This window comes from Erythrolamprus reginae, chromosome 3 (assembly GCF_031021105.1).
Source record: "Erythrolamprus reginae isolate rEryReg1 chromosome 3, rEryReg1.hap1, whole genome shotgun sequence".
NCBI lineage: Eukaryota > Metazoa > Chordata > Lepidosauria > Squamata > Dipsadidae > Erythrolamprus > Erythrolamprus reginae.
Window position 1 is genome coordinate 177,510,574 of NC_091952.1, and position 16,899 is coordinate 177,527,472.

Sequence of the window (16,899 nt, forward strand, 5' to 3'; positions counted from 1 at the left end):
CTCATTACCGGACTCGGTAGTGTCAACCCCTAACCCCCAACATTTCTCCCTTAGACTATCCACGATTGACCTCTCCATGTTCCTAAGAGGTCAGTAAGGGGCGTACATAAGTGCACTAGCCTGCCTTTCATCCCCGGTCCAATTGTCTTTCCTTTATCTCATATATCATATATATTTTCTTCCTTTCATATATCTTCTCCTCTACTTTTATATCTTTTCTTTATATATAATACTTCATGTCTATCCTCTTCAATATGTATTGTGTATTGGACAAAATAAATAAATAAAATAAATAAATAAACTTGGGAGGTTCTAGCGCCGTGATGGCAAACCTATGGAATGCATGCCGGAAGTGGCACGCAGGGCCATTTCTCCGGGCAAGTGGAGCAGTTGCCTCTTGCTCTTCTGGATTCCAGTGCGCCAGCCAGCTGGTTTTATTGTGCATGGGCATGTATAGAGGCGGGGTGGCGCAGCAGGTAGAGTGCTGAACTACAGGCCACTGAAGCTGACTGTAGATCTGTAGGTCAGTGGCTCAAATCTCATCACCGGCTCAAGGTTAACTCAGCCTTCCATCCTTCCGAGGTGGGTAAAATGAGGACCCGGATTGTGGGGGCAATATGCTGGCTCTGTTAAAAAGTGCTGTTGCTAACATGTTGTAAGCCACCCTGAGTCTAAGGAGAAGGGCGGCATAAAAATTGATTGAATGAATGAATGAATGAATGAATGAATAAATGTCAGAAACCAAAAGAACAGCTGTCCATTGTGCATGCGCGCTCCAGGAAGATGATCTTCCTGTTTCCAGAGTGTGCATGCACGCTAGCCAGCTGGTCTGTTTCTGGGTGCTCATGCGAGTGCCATGACCATCAGCAGGAGCGTGTGTCAGACAATGCAGACAGGGGCGTGCGCACGCATGTACTTTTGGCACAAGGTGACAGAAAGGTTCGCCATCACTGCTTCAGCGCATACACTGGACAGGATTTCCTGTATAAAATGCCAGCTACTTGGTTGTGCCTTTATTGTGTATGTCATTCTGCCTGCATCTTAGACACTTCCATTATGTATTCGACTGTCTTTGAGGCTCCTCTGTATATTTTGAACATTGGGTCTTTTCTGGTGTGGTACACCCTTGCTTCTATGGATCTAATACTTTGTGCCTGTCCTAATGCTGCTATGAACAGTGCCTTGGTGTTGTTGATTTTACTCCTATTGAGTCACGGAGATCACAGAAATTAAAAGAATAGATGATCCTGAATGTATTTATTATTGATTGACTGATTTTGTCCAATACACAATGAGGGTTTTAGTGGGTATACACATTGTAAAATACACGATGAAGGTTATAGAGAATATACTCATAGTAAAATATATCTAAGAAAGAATAGAAAAGAAGATATAGTAATATAACATATCAATGAAAGAATAGAAGAAGAGATATAGGAATAGAAGAAAGGTATAGGAGATATAGGAGAGCAATAGGATAGGGGTCGGAAGGCACTCTAGTGCACTTGTACTCGCCCCTTACTGACCTCTTAGGAATCTGGATAGGTCAACCGTGGATAATCTAAGGGTAAAGTGTTGGGGGTTTGGGGATGACACTATGGAGTCCGGTAATGAGTTCCACGCTTCGACAACTCGGCTACTGAAGTCATATTTTTTACAGTCAAGTTTGGAGTGGTTAATATTAAATTTAAATCTGTTGTGTGCTCTTATGTTGTTGTGGTTGAAGCTGAAGTAGTCGCCGATAGGCAGGACGTTGCAGCATATGATCTTGTGGGCAATACTTAGATCATGTTTAAGGCATCTTAGTTCTAAGCTTTCTAGGCCCAGGATTGAAAGCCTAGTCTCATAGGGTATTCTGTTTCGAGTGGAGGAGTGAAGGGCTCTTCTGGTGAAGTATCTTTGGACATTTTCAAGGGTGTTAATGTCTGAGATGCGATATGGGTTCCAAACAAGCTGTATTCGAGGATGGGTCTGGCAAAAGTTTTGTGAGCTCTGGTAAGTAGTGAGAGATTGCCAGAGCAGAAGCTACGTAGGATTAGGTTTACAACTCTTGAAGCCTTCTTGGCTATGTTGTTGCAGTGGTACAGGACAGATGCATTTAAAACATCTCTCAATTCCACTTTGAGAAGTCAATTTGACCCAAATATGCTTACCAAATCCCAATTGGCTGAATAAAAAAACAGAGAAAAGAAAACTGTGCTCAGTTAAGAAGACATACCTCTATCAGCATGTAAAACGATAGCACTGTGACACCAAAGTTATATACAATAAGAAGACCCCTGAGTGACAAAGCAGGCCTGTTCTTCATAAACGTGGTGCCCAGACAGATGAAGAGCAGATATAGCATTGTGAGAGCAAAAGTAGGTAAGTATGAATCCAGCATAAGCCATCCTCTGACCCTGGGATCTGAAGAAATGACAACAAAACATATCCCAATTTTTGAAAAATATATTAATCACCAGGATCAGTTCTTGCTTATTCTTCCAATATCTATTAAATTGTTATATAATCATATATTATAATTATAATATACATATTCATACACATACACACATATAAACATATACAGTGGTACCTCGATTCTCAACCACAATTCGTTCCAGAAGTGTCGTCGAGAACCGATTTGGTCGAGTACCGAATTAATTTATCCCATAGGAAATAATGGAAATGGGTTTAATTGGTTTCCAGACCCTATTTCCTTTATTTCCTATGGGATAAAGATCTGAGGTCTAAGCACTCCAAGCTGTAGTAAGGGTGGGGGCAGCTGCAATACCGGCAGTTTCGGGGGGGGGGCTCCTTTCCTCAGTGGTTCGTCTTCTTCCATTTAAGCAGCTACACCAACTTTCTCCTTCCCGGTGGTGGCGACGGCGGCGGCGGCTTTCCTACGAGTAGCAGCAGCTCCGGGAATGTCACATGAGAAAGGGAAGCCACTGACGTTCCCGGTGCTGCTGCTGCTCGAAGGAAAGCTGCCGCCACCGTCTGGAAGGAGAAAGTTGGTGTAGCTGTTTAAAGGGAACAAGACGAACCACTGAGGAAAGGAGCCCCCCCCCCCGAAACTGCCGGAATTGCAGCCGCCACCACCCTTCCTACAGCTTAGAGCGCTTAGACTAGAGACTGGGAGGCTGTTTAGTGGGTGGCCGGGATGGGCGTGTCGGATTCCAACTCCCATTCTGTCTCACCCCGTTCCCTCAGATCTTGTAGCATTTCGGATAATAAGCAAAATTTTCTGTGGCAGTTCGGTATCCGAATTTTTGTTCAGATACCGAAGCAAATTTTTGCCGAAAATTTTGTTCGGTATCCGAAATGTACGAGAACCAAAGCATTCGAATACCGAGGTACCACTGTATTTGTATTTGCACTTTAAAAGCAATTAAATAAATTTATGGGAAGCAGCTCATACTAATGTGTTCCTTGATGAAACTGAATTTGACACCTCTGGCACAGAAGGGTTATTTGTAGAAAATATTATGCTTGGGCAAGTTATTCAGATACAATACAGGTAGTCCTCAACTTACAACAGTTCATTTAGTGATCATTCAAAGTTACGACGACACTGAAAAAAGTGACTTATGACCATTTTTAAAAAATGTATGATCTTTGCTGCATCCCTCCCCCGCAGATCATGTGATTAACATTCAGAGGCTTGGCAAAATGCAGCCGCGTGAGTGGTCATGGGTCTTCCCAGATACACCCATGTTTCTACAACACTCCGCAGACTGCATTGGTTGTCGATTGGTTTCCGGACACAATTCAAAGTGTTGGTGATGACCTATAAAGCCCTACATGGCATCGGACCAGGTTACTTATGGGACCGTCTTCTGCCACACAAATCCCAGCGACCGGTTAGGTCCCACAGAGTTGGCCTTCTCTGGGTCCCGTCGGCCAGAGAATGTCGTCTGGAGGGGCCCAGGGGAAGAGCCTTCTCTGTGGCAGCCCCGGCTCTCTGGAATCAGCTCCCTCTGGAGATTTGCACTGCCCCCACCCTCCTCGCCTTTCGCAAGAGTCTCAACTCAAGACTCATTTATGTTGCCAGGCATGGCGGAATTAGATCAAGTCCCCTTCCCCTGTCTATGAAATGCAATGTGTGGTTGTGAATGAGTTGGTTGATTGATTTTAATATATATGGGATATTTAGTAGTAATTTTAATGATTAGATTTGTTGTCATGCTGTTTTTGTATTCTGTGAGCCGCCCCGAGTCTTCAGAGAAGGGTGCAATACAAATCAAATAAATAAATAAATAAATAAATAAATAAACAAACAAACAAACAAATAAATATATGTATTTTTATTTATTTATTTATTAGATTTGTATGCCGCTCCTCTCCGTAGATATAATAACATCTATAATAATATATAGATAATGATAATAATAATAATTTATTTTATTTTATTTTATTTTAGTTTAGTTTAGTTTAGTTTTAATTTTAATTTTAATTTTAATTTTAATTTTAATTTTAATTTTAATTTTAATTTTAATTTTAATTTTAATTTTAATTTTTTTATTTTTTTATTTATTTATCTATCAGATTTGTATGCCGCCCCTCTCCGCAGACTCGGGGCGGCTAACAACAATAAAAAGACAATGTAAACAAATCTAATATTAAAAATAATCTAAAAAACCCCAATTTAAAGAACCAATCATACATACAAACATACCATGTATAAATTATATAAGCCTAGGGGGAAGGGAAAATTTCAATTCCCCCTTGCCTAACGACACAGGTGGGTTTTGAGGAGCTTACGAAAGGCAAGGAGGGTGGAGGCAACTCTGATATCCGGGGGGGAGTTAGTTCCAGAGGGTCGGGGCCGCCACAGAGAAGGCTCTTCCCCTGGGACCTAACTGGTTGCTGGGATTCGTGCGGCAGAAGGCGGTCCTGGATATATTCTGGTCCGATGCCATGAAGGGCTTTATAGGTCATAACCAACACTTTGAATTGTGACCAGAAACCGATCGGCAACCAATGCAGACTGCGGAGTGTTGGAGTAACATGGGCAAATTTAGGAAAGCCCATGAAAGCTATCGCAGCTGCATTCTGCACGATCTGAAGTTTCCGAACACTTTTCAAAGGTAGCCTCATGTAGAGAGCATTACAGTAGTCGAGCTTCGAGGTGATGAGGGCATGAGTGACTGTGAGCAGTGAGTCCCGGTCCAGGTAGGGTCGCAACTGGTGCACCAGGCGAACCTGGGCAAACGCCCCCCTCGCCACAGCCGAAAGATATTTCTCTAATGTGAGCTGTGGATCGAGGAGGACGCCCAAGTTGCGGACCCTCTCTGAGGGGGTCAATAGTTCCCCCCCCCGGGTTATGGACGGACAGATGGAATTGTCTTTGGGATGCAGAACCCACAGCCACTCCATCTTATCTGGGTTGAGTTTGAGTCTGTTGACACCCATCCAGACCCCAACAGCCTCCAGACACCGGCACATCACTTCCACTGCTTCACTGACTGGACAAAGGGTGGAGATGTAAAGCTGGGTATCATCTGCATATTGATGATACCTCACCCCATGCCCTTGGATGATCTAACCCAGTGGTTTTATGTAGATATTAAATAGTAGGGGGGAGAGGACTGACCCCTGAGGTACCCCACAAGGGAGCGACCTAGAGGTCGACCTCTGACCCCCCACTAACACCGAGTGCGACCGACCGGAGAGGTAGGAGGAGAACCACTGGAGAACAGTGCCTCCCACTCCCAACCCCTCCAGCCGTCGCAGAAGGATACCATGGTCGATGGTATCGAAAGCCGCTGAGAGGTCAAGAAGCACCAGGAGGCTGGTGCTATATATATTATCTATATTATAATAATAATAATAATAATAATAATAATAATAATAATAATAATAACAACAACAACAACAACAATAATAATATTAATAACAATAATAATATAGATAATAATAATATAGATAATAATAATATAGATAATAATAATATAGATAATAATAATAATAAGTTAATAATAATAATTAATAATAATAATAATAATAATAATAATAACAACTGACTCATACTTATGACTAGTAGCGGGTTGCTACTCGTAAAGGATGGCGCACCAGTAGTGATTGCTGTGCTGTGCACGCAGTTTCAATTAACTTGTGTGCACACTTGCACAGCACAGGAAACAAAATCTTGCAAGGGGACGCACGTGTATGCAAGACTCTGGCAATTTTTTGCTTCTGCGCCTGCATGGAAGGCAACAAAAATCACTGAAATCTCGTGCATGCACATGTCCCCTCACAAGATTTTGCTTTCTGAGCATGCACAGAAGCAAAACCACTCTGGGAGGTGCACAGGTGGATGCAAGCTAACCGAAGCTGGGCGCACAGCGCACCGGTAGCAGAGATAACAGGAATCCGCCCGCTTATGACGGTTGCAGTGTCCCAGAGTCATGTGATCTGCTCTTGGGACCTTCTGACAAAGTCAATGGGGAAACCAGATTCACTTAACAGCTGCAGTGATTCACTTAACAAATGAGGTGAGAAAAGTAATAAAATGGAGCAAGCTCACTTAACAAATTTCTCACTTAACAACATAAATTTTGGGTTCAATTGTGGTTGTACGTTGAGGACTACCTGTAGTTATTTGATGTACTATAAATGATTTGCTTAAACTCCAGGTAGTCCTCAACTTATGGCCACAACTGAGTTTAGAATTACGGTCCTTAAGTTGTTGCTGTAGTTCAGCAAGGCACACATGCAATCCCGGCTCTCCCCATTGCAGTCATTTTGTGAAGCACGGTATGCTGAATAAATGGTCATAAGTTGAGGACTACCTGTATAAGGTATGGTTGTTAAATGGATCATAATAAACTGGAAGCAGAAAATAACTTATCAGAATCCAGTGATTTTGATTGTTGAAAGTTTAAACGTATTTTATATTTTCTTCAATTTCTTTGTACAAAAATGTGGGCTTTGCCCTGATACGAACATTAAATTAGTAAAGTAAAGGTTTTGCTTTCTTTTAATTGAATTTAATGGTTGTTTTTAATGTAGTATTAATTGGATTTAATATTATTGTTCTGTTTTTGTATATGCTGTGAGCCGCCCCGAGTCCTCGGAGAAGGGCAGCATACAAATCCAAATCAATCAACCAGTCAATCAATCAATCAATCAATCAATCAATCAATCAATCAATCAATAAATTCTAAATTATGTGGCCCCAATGGTGAATAATGACAAATCAACCATCCATTAAATCAGGGGTCACCAGGGGTGGGCTCCAGCCACAATGCTAAATTGGGCTTGCCACGGCAGCTTGTGAGTGCTTGTAGGGCTAGCGTGATAGCAAAATCCTGCATGGAGCCGCAGGTGCGCCGGTGTTTCGGCATGCGCAGAAGTAATAAACCCTTGCCAAAGTCCGGGCACACCTGCAGCTCCGTGCACAATTTTTCTATCTCCACTGGTGCAGAAGCAAAATCGCGCTAGCCCCGCAAGCACTCACGAGCTGCCGCAGCAAGCCCAATTTACCGTTCCGGCTACCAGTCCACCCCTGAGGTCACCAACCGTTTGGACCTCAGCGACCACTAAATTCATAATTTTAAATCCCGCAGACCACTAATAGGATTTATTTTTTAAAAAAAGATAAAAATAGTATTTAGTGCAATGTAAAAATGCAAATAACTTTTCTCCGCACCGCCAAAATTTCCTTGCGGACTGCCAGTGGTCCATGTACTACTGGTTGGTGACCGCTGCATTAGACAATCCAATATTTCATTGGTCCTTCAATTCAGTCTATTTCCACATGTGTCTCACTAGCATACACTTAATTGCAAAGAAAATTGGGTGTCACACCCAATATTGGGCTGCAGTATGGAAGGTCCGGTACACCATCCCGGTAGGAAAAAGGGGGATGCACATGTATCTCCACATCCCCCACATGTATAAGTGCGCACCTGCATGATTTGGCTTCTGCGCATGCGTAGGAAGTGAAATCTTACGTGAGGATGCTCTTGCGCATGAGATTTCTCCAATTTTTTATTTGTTTCCAGGCATGCACGGAAGCAAAGAAATAGCAGAATATTAGTGAAATCTCATGTGCATGAGCATCCTCGCAGGAGATTTTGCTTCCTGTGCATGCACAGAAGCCAACTCTCATGCCGGCGCATGCACACACACCTTATGCGCCTGCACCGGTCACTGGGAGTGCACTAGTAGCGCCGGCAACAGGGAGCCCTTCATTGCTTACACCCATGTTTCATGGCTGTTATGTGAGCTGCATGGGATACCGGTTGGCCTCAACTGAAGGCACTGTTCACCACCCATGGAGCAGTTCATGGCAAAGGGCCTGGTTATCTGAAGAGTCACATGTTTCCAAATTTTCTGCCCAGCTGGTAAACATAATCAGAACAGGTGTGCTCCAGGTTCCCTCCATTAAATGTTTTCATCTTGTGGGATTGAAGAAATATGCCTTCTCTGCCAAGATTCCTATCTTTGGAACAGCATTCCCCTGTGTGCTGAGCAGAGGGAATAGCCTTGAGAGACAGAAGGAAGATAAAGGAAGGGAGAGGGAGAGTATCCAGACTTATAGAATTATGCTACTAAACCTTTATAATAAAAATAATATTGCCTGGCATGACATCGGTTTCCTAGTCTATTCAGTTTAGACTAGGAGAGATTTGTATAACTCCCACTCTTTCAAGTGTTCTGGAGACCTTGTTCTGCTTCTCAACGTGAAGATTAGGGTGCTTGTGGAACTCCATTGATTTTTTAAAAAAAATATTAGTGATGTGGTTTGATCCAGGTGGCCATGTTTCTTAAATTATGTACAGTGGTACCTCTACCTATAAATGCCTCTACATACATGATAACCTCTTCTTCTTTGGGGATATTTTCCCCTTTCCAATTTTGCGCATATACAATCAAGAGGTTATCAAGAAAATATTAGATTGCGCTGAAATGGATATGATGACAAGACGGTTAAAAGACCAAGAAGAATCAGAATTTTATGTAGTATGGAATAAAGTGTATATATGGATAAATAAGAAAAAGAAGAATGTATGACTTACATTTTGTGTTTTATTTAGTCTATAAATGAAAGGTTTTTTATAAGATCAAATAGAGTTTTTTCTTTTCACTTAAAGTATTAAGTTGACTTAAAGTATTAATAAGGTATTCTTTTTCTGTATGGAAACTTAACTTCTAGAATAAGCAGGGGTATTGCAACCCCAAATTTATGTTAAATGTATGTTTGTTGGTTTTGTCTTTTTATGAAAAATCCAATAAAGTTTATTAAAAAAAAAAAATCAAATGCCTCTACATAAAAACTTTTCTAGATAAGAACCGGGTGTTCAAGATTTTTTTGCCTCTTCTCAAGAACCATTTTTCATTTGCAAACCCCAGCCTCCGAAACTGTAACCAGAAAAGGCAAGGAGAAGCCTCCGTGGGGCCTCTCTAGGAGGCCTACTTGGGAGAAACAGGGCCAGAAAAGGTGGGGAGAAGCCTCTATGGAGCCTCTCTAGGAATCTCCTGGGAGGAAACAGAGCCGGAAAAGGTGGGGAGACGCCTCCGTGGGGCTTCTCTAGGAATCTCCTGGGAGGAAACAGGGCCTCCAACCTCCCTGTGGTTTCCCCAATCGCACACATTATTTGCTTTTACATTGATTCCTATGAGAAAAATTGCTTCTTCTTACAAATTTTTCTGCTCAAGAACCTGGTCACGGAACAAATTAAATTCATAAGTAGAGGTACCACTGTACTTTCAAATGATGTAAGGCATGCAGAGACTTTTTGAGATCAGGCAATCTCAAAATCCAACACAAAATTTAAAAAACAGAGAAGTAGTAAAGTAGATATACAAACTGGATCTACCAAATCTTTTTCCTGCTCTGTCTAAATAAAAGGAAATGGAAAAAGAATTCCTTCTTCCATAAACCAAAAGGATTTCTTATCTTTCTTATCTTTACCGAAGCACAATATGCCCCTTGAGGCATCCCGTACTTCACAAAATGACTGTAATTCCTTTTTCCATATACCCAAGTGGATTTCTTATTTTTGTTGTACATTCCCAAATTATAAAGAAGCGAAGAAAGAATTTTGAAGTCAATGAAACCTTGGCAAATTTGACATTTTAAATTACCAAAATTGTATTATTTATTACTCAGCATGGTGGAAGTAAAAGAAAGGGATAGAATCTCTAAGGCTCTCCATCACTTATTGTGTTCAGTTATTTAGATCAAATTTTCAGTAATATATTATTTCTAAATACCTGCTAAAGCCAGAAAGCTCCAGAAAATACATACCTCTATCTCCAAACATATAATCCACAAACTCGTTTACTTCTTGATCAAAAGCCTTCAGCTGTTCCTAAAAGGTAACAAAAAACAGAAATTGTATTATATTTTATACTATATAATGAATTACATTCATTATTTGTTCATAGTTATATCAAAGATGATAAATAGACAGACAGATTATGACAGCATGCTATGGTTGAGAAGAAACAATCTACAGTCCTGAATTTTTCCTGCTTTGTGTATTTTTAATTGAAATGATTAGTACATATTAAAAAGCACAGAAAGGGCAAATGAGCAAAGTATCAATGCATGTAATCTGAGAATGCAAACAATTTAATGTTCCATTTTCAATATTTATATCTTAAAAACCATTTGTATGTATGAAGAATATATATTAAGAAAAATTTAACAAATAAAAAATATACATCAGATTTGAATAACATAGTCTTTAATTAAGAGGTTCTTCAATGCTCTTCACTATTGTTTTAGGTTTTAAAACAAGCAAACCAGTTTTAAGTATCAATGATATAAAGAAATAATTATTTTGGCTTTCCGGTGTTTTAACACAAATGAATCTGGAAGCTAACAATAGAAACAATTAATTTCTTACCATTATAATCTTAATAAAAATGAACAGTAATTTGAGAACACATTCAAAGAAAAATTATTAAGTGATTTAAAGCAGAGGTCCCCAACCGCCGGTCCGCGGACCGGCACCGGGCCGTTGGGGGTTTTCAGCCGGTCCGCGGCGCCAGGGCCCCCTCGGCCTTTCCGCACCACCAGCGGCGCTCCCCCCGCCAGCCAGCCAAGCCCCGCGCCCGCCGGAACCGGCTCCTCGCTCTCCCCCCCGCCGCGTTTGCAGGAGGTGGGGAGGGTCGGGCGGCCCGCCAAGGCCAGGAGGGATGCCGCTGCCCCCCCCTTCCCTCTCTCCGCCCGCCGCTGCGCCTCCTTGACGCCGAGAGGAAATGCCGGCAAAGGCTTTTCTCAGCGGAGGTCTTCAATGTCGGGGGCGCACGGGCGGTTGCACGCGCTCCCTATCTCCCTGCTAGCCCACTCGGAGTATTCAAAATAAGAAAAACCTTTGCCGGCGAAGGCTTTTCTTATTTTGAATATTCCGAGTGGGCTAGCAGGGAGATAGGGAGCGCGTGCAACCGCCTGTGCGCCCCCGACATTGAATATCACCTTCGCCGGCCCCATCTCTCCTGCAAACCCCTTTGCTGAGAGCCCGGGGCGAAAGTGCTCTCGCAAAGGTGAGGCGGGCAGGGCGTGCGCGCGTCACCGCTGAGAAGAACGGAGAACGAGAGTGAGTGATAGCAACAGACAGCAAGATAGAGAGAAAGTAAGAAAGAGAGAGTGAGAGAAAGGGGGGGGAAGAAAGAGATAGCAAGAGAGAGAACAAGAGAGAGAAAGAGCGTGAGAAAGAAAACAAGAAAGAGTGAGAGAGAGAGAAAGCAAAAGAGACAGAAAGAAAACAAGAGAGAGAAAGTGAGAAGAAGAGAGAGAAAGAGGGGGAGAGAGAGAAAGAGAGGGAGAGGGAGAAAGAGAGAGGGAGAGGGGGGAGAGATAGCAAGAGAGGGAGAGAGAGAAAGAGAGAGAGAAAGGGGGGAGAGATAGCAAGAGAGGGAGAGAGAGAAAGAGAGAGGGAAAGGGGAGAGAGGGGGGGAGAGAAAGAGAGAGTGAGAGAGAGAGGAGAGAAAGGAAGAGGAGAGAGAGAAAGGAAGAGAAAGAAAGAAAGAGGGATAGAAAGAGAGAGAGAGAGAGAGAGAGTGAGAGATGCTCAGTGAGCCTTTCTTTGAAGTTGCCTTTCTTTCTTTCTTTCTTTCTTTCTTTCTTTCTTTCTTTCTTTCTTTCTTTCTTTCTTTCTCTTTCTTGCTTTCTTTCTTGCTCTTTTTCTTTCTCTCTTTTACCTTCCCTTCCTCTATTTCTTCTTTTCTTTCTCCTTCCTACCTTCTTCCCTTACTCTCCCCTTTCATAAGTTTCCTTGCTTCCTTCCTCTGTTCCTGTCCCTTCCCCCCTTCTTTCTTTCTTTCCTTCCTTCCTTTCCTCCCTCCATTTCTTGCTTTCCTTTTCCTTCCTCCCTTCTTTCCTCCCTCATTCCCTTCTTTCACTCCTTCCTCTCTTACTCTCCCCTTTCACACCTTTCCTTGCTTCCTTTGCACCCTTCTTCTGTTCCTGTCCCTTCCCTCTTTCCTTCCTTCCTTCCCACCCTCCGTCCATTCATTCACCCATTCCTCTCTTGATCGCCCCTTTTACGGCGCCGCTGACAGCTAGCTCCCCCCCCCCCACCGGGCCATGGAAAACTGGTCTAGCTTAAAGCCGGTCCCTGGTGCAAAAAAGGTTGGGGACCTCTGATTTAAAGAATAGGCCATCTGGCATTGGAACTAAAGAAGGTAACATTTGTCAGTTTACCTTCTTTTAAAAGCAATCTAGGAAGAGTACAATTTGTACGACAACATTTTAGAAGAGGTTGTGATACTTTTTTTTTAACCTGTCTATGAGATGTAATGTATGGTTGTGAATGAGTTGGCTGACTGATTTTAATATACTGTATATAGGATTTTTAGTAGTAATTAGTTTTGTTGTGCTGTTTTTTTGTATTCTATGAGCCACCCTGAGTCTTCGGTGAAGGGCGGCATACAAATATAATAATAATAATAATAATTATTATTATTATTATTATTATTATTATTATTATTATTATTATTATTATTATTATTATTGAAATGGAACTTTTGCCATAACAAGCATGATCTGATTTGCTCAAGTTCAAATTTCAAATTATTCTGTCAAAGTTGATTGAGATTTTAAAGATACAGTAGTTCTCTTAATTAAGAATGTTGCATAGCAGTGATGGCCAACCTTTTAGGCACCGAGTGCCCAAACTGAAAGATGTGTGCATGCATGCGAATGAGTGCATGTGTGGTCATGTGTGCATGCACAGCAGAGACCCAAAGACCAGCATCCCAACACTGGCAGTGCGGCAAGAGGTAAGATCTTTTTCTTTTGTGAGCTTCTGTTTCATTGTTTGCAGGGAAACAGAAATTCACAAAGGACACACCGTGGAGATCTGACCTGGGGTGATGGTGCACATGATAGAAGAGAGGGCTCTTCGGGCCACTTCTGGCATATGTGCCTTAGGTTTATAGTTATATAAAATTGAAGTTTGATAGGTACAGTGTGCGTACCAAAAGAAGGCAATTTTTTTAAAAATTAATTTATTGAACAGATTTGCACAAACACTTAAAATTGGGCCTCTACACATTTTTTCCAGTGACTCTGCTACAACCGGTACGCCCCCTGGAAGGCATCTTTGGGGACCTCTCGCAAGGTTTTGTCATGGCTGATTGGATCTCTTCTATGGACAAAAAACGCTCCTTGCCACAACGTGCTATGAGTCCATGAGTTGCTGGCCAAACACCAGATGCCAATGCTGCCCCCCCCCCCCTATATTCCTGACATCACCCCAGCAGACTTCTTTTTGTTCCTAGCCCTGAAAGGAACCCGTTTTTCATCCAAAAAAGAGATCCAACCAGCTGTGATGAAGACCTTGCGAGAGGTCCCCGAAGATGCCTTCCAGTGTGCATACCGGTCATGGCAGAGTCGCTGGAAAAAATGTATAGAGGCCCAAGGACAGTACTTTGAAGAATTTTAAGTGTTTGTGCAAGTCTGTTCAATAAATTACTTAAAAAATAATAATTGCATTACTTTTGGAACACACCCTGTATTGCAAATGTGAAATCTTCTTACTGCTCTTATTTGAGTCGAGTCGAGCCGATAATCTGATCGGGCTCCTCTTTCATCAACCCTGCCCTGATCGTGGAAAGAGAGAACCAGTGGTGGGTCCTTGATGTCTCCATTGTTGCGGGCTACCGATTGGAAGAAACCTGGATGCTAAAAACCAAAAAGTATGGTTGGCCAGATTGGGTTGTGGACATTCGCCATTGGGCAGAGATCCCCAAGAAGACACTGATATACCAACTGCCTGTGGTCATCTTGAACATAGCCCTCTGTTACAAAAGGTTGGGCACTGGTCTACGCGATCTGAGTTTAATCATGACTACTTCAGCTTCAACCACAACAACACAAGAGCAACAACAGATTTAAACTTAATATTAACCGCTCCAAACTTGACTGTAAAAAATATGACTTCAGTAACCGAGTTGTCAAAGTGTGGAACTCATTACCGGACTCCATAGTGTCATCCCCAAACCACCAACAATTTACCCTTAGATTATCCACGGTTGACCTATCCAGATTCCTAAGAGGTCAGTAAGGGGCGTGTACAAGTTCACTAGACTTGTGCCTTTTGGCAATCCGAGGCTCACTCGTGTGCTACGACTTGTATTTGCGTGGGATTTGACGATGGCTGTAACTACAAAGTTGAGCGAGTTATGAAAAGTTGTAACCCAGTTTGTTTGCTGCCTCTATCATGTAGTGATTTCGCCTTAGAAAGCCGGTGTTGGTGGGGACAATTTGGAGTTTGAATTTGTCACTAGTCATTTGCAAAATATATTCAGAAACAATATAGTTAGTCAATTATTACAAGGAAAAAAATCTAAGGAAAAGTAAGAATAGAAGTATGGTAGAATCTCAAACACATTCTATAAATAAAGAGGATTATCCTACCAATTTAGTAAAACAGAAACTAACTAAACAAGCACAGATTAAATTGGAGCTATCTGTTCTCAGTTTCTATTAGCAACCAAACAGAATTTAGCTAATTATGTATTTTTTTTCCTTTGAAAGAAGGAATGAGGCCTAATGATTGTCAGTTCAAGGGGAAAAGGGGAATCATAAGTAGGACTAACAATAAATTGAAAGAACCTCTGCAAAGGATACAGCAGGGGTGGGTTCTAATTTAACTCGCTGTACATGTGGGTTCGCTTCTTCCTGCGCTGCGTGGTCACGCCGAAACACTGCACTGCGTTCTACCGAAAATAACACCTCCCCCCAAAAGCCAAAAACAAGATGGCAATGCATGCATAGTGCCAGAAACTTGACTTTTGCTCATGCGCAGAAGAAAAAAACTCTGGAAAAAATTCCACAAAATAATCCCCTCCAAAAAAAAGATGGCAGTGTCCATGGATTGGCACCAACAGAACCAGTTCCGTGACATAATTGTGACATCACCAGTGGGTTGCTACTGGTTTGAGCAGTCCAAACTGGGAGGAACCTACCGCTGGGAAACAACAACAATTATAACCACTATTCCGCTGTCAGAAGAGTATAAGATTTGAATATATGGCGTTTTCTTAAATGTGCCCTCCAAAACTGCTGATGAAATGTTTCTCTAACATGTGTGAATAATGAGCAAATAAGGATACATTGCTGGCTTGGCACACTACAACTGGCTCCCTAAAACTCATGGACATTTTTTTTCATTTCATCATTCTCTACCTAAGAATACCTCCGAGATCGCCTCCTGCCGCACGAATCCCAGCGACCGATTAGGTCCCACAGAGTGGGCCTTCTCCGGGTCCCGTCAACTAAACAGTGTCGGTTGGCGGGCCCCAGGGGAAGAGCCTTCTCTGTGGTGGCACCGGCTCTCTGGAACCAACTCCCCCCGGAGATTAGAACTGCCCCTACTCTTCCTGCCTTCCGTAAACTCCTCAAAACCCACCTTTGCCGTCAGGCATGGGGGAATTGAGACATCTCCCCCTGGGCATGTTTAATTTGTGTATGGTATGCTTGTGTGTGTGTCTGTTAGTATATGGGGTTTCCTTTTAAATCTTAAATGTTTTAAACTTACTCGGATTATTTATGATTTGTTTTTCTCTGTTGTGAGCCGCCCCGAGTCCTCAGAGAGGGGCGGCATACAAATCTAAATAATTAATTAATTAATTAGTTAATTAATTAATTAATTAATTAATTAATTAATAATTTCCTTAAGAACCAACCTTGTCCATTCATATCTATCCCAAAGCCATAGAATATTCAAGGGAATAAATCCATGATGTCCTGCTAGAAAGCCTAGAACTAAGATGCCTTAAACAAGATCTAAGTATTGCCCACAAGATCATATGCTGCAACGTCCTGCCTGTCAGCGACTACTTCAGCTTCAACCACAACAACAAGAGCACACAACAGATTCAAACTTAATATTAACCGCTACAAACTTGACTGTAAAAAATATGACTTCAGTAACCGAGTTGTCGAAGCGTGGAACTCATTACCGGACTCCATAGTGTTATCCCCAAACTTCCAACAATTTACCCTTAGATTATCTATGGTTGACCTATCCAGATTCCTAAGAGGTCAGTAAGGGGTGAGTACAAGTGCACTAGAGTGCCTTCCGTCCCTGTCCTATTGCTCTCCTATATCCCCTATACCTTTCTTCTATTCCTATATCTCTTCTTCTATTCTTTCATTGACATGTTCTATTTCTATACCTTCTTTTCTATTATTTATTAGATATATTTTAGTATGAGTATCTCCTCTATAACCTTCATCATGTATTTTACTATGTGTATATATATATATATATACCCACTAAAACCCTCATTGTATATTGGACAAAACAAATAAATAAATAAAATAAAAATAAATAAATAAATAAAAAGTTAATTTAAAGGTTAAGCACAAGATGAGGGAGACATTTTGTCTCCAAAGCTCTGTTAATTGGCCCAATTGTACTGGGCCAATTTGTTATTCTTTTTGACACTGGCAAT

General features: G+C 41.8%; 1 protein-coding gene across 1 annotated transcript in view; it reads right to left on the reverse strand.

The window, feature by feature from the left end:
• The window catches only part of ELOVL2 (ELOVL fatty acid elongase 2), a 57,607-nt gene that overhangs the window by 16,225 nt on the left and 24,483 nt on the right, over positions 1–16,899 (reverse strand). The window contains exons 2-3 of the mRNA XM_070747257.1: positions 10,238–10,301; positions 2,219–2,406 (exon numbers count right to left, since the gene is read on the reverse strand). Of these exons, the coding sequence (XP_070603358.1) occupies positions 2,219–2,406; positions 10,238–10,301 (252 nt within the window). The remainder of the gene's footprint in view (positions 1–2,218; positions 2,407–10,237; positions 10,302–16,899) is intronic.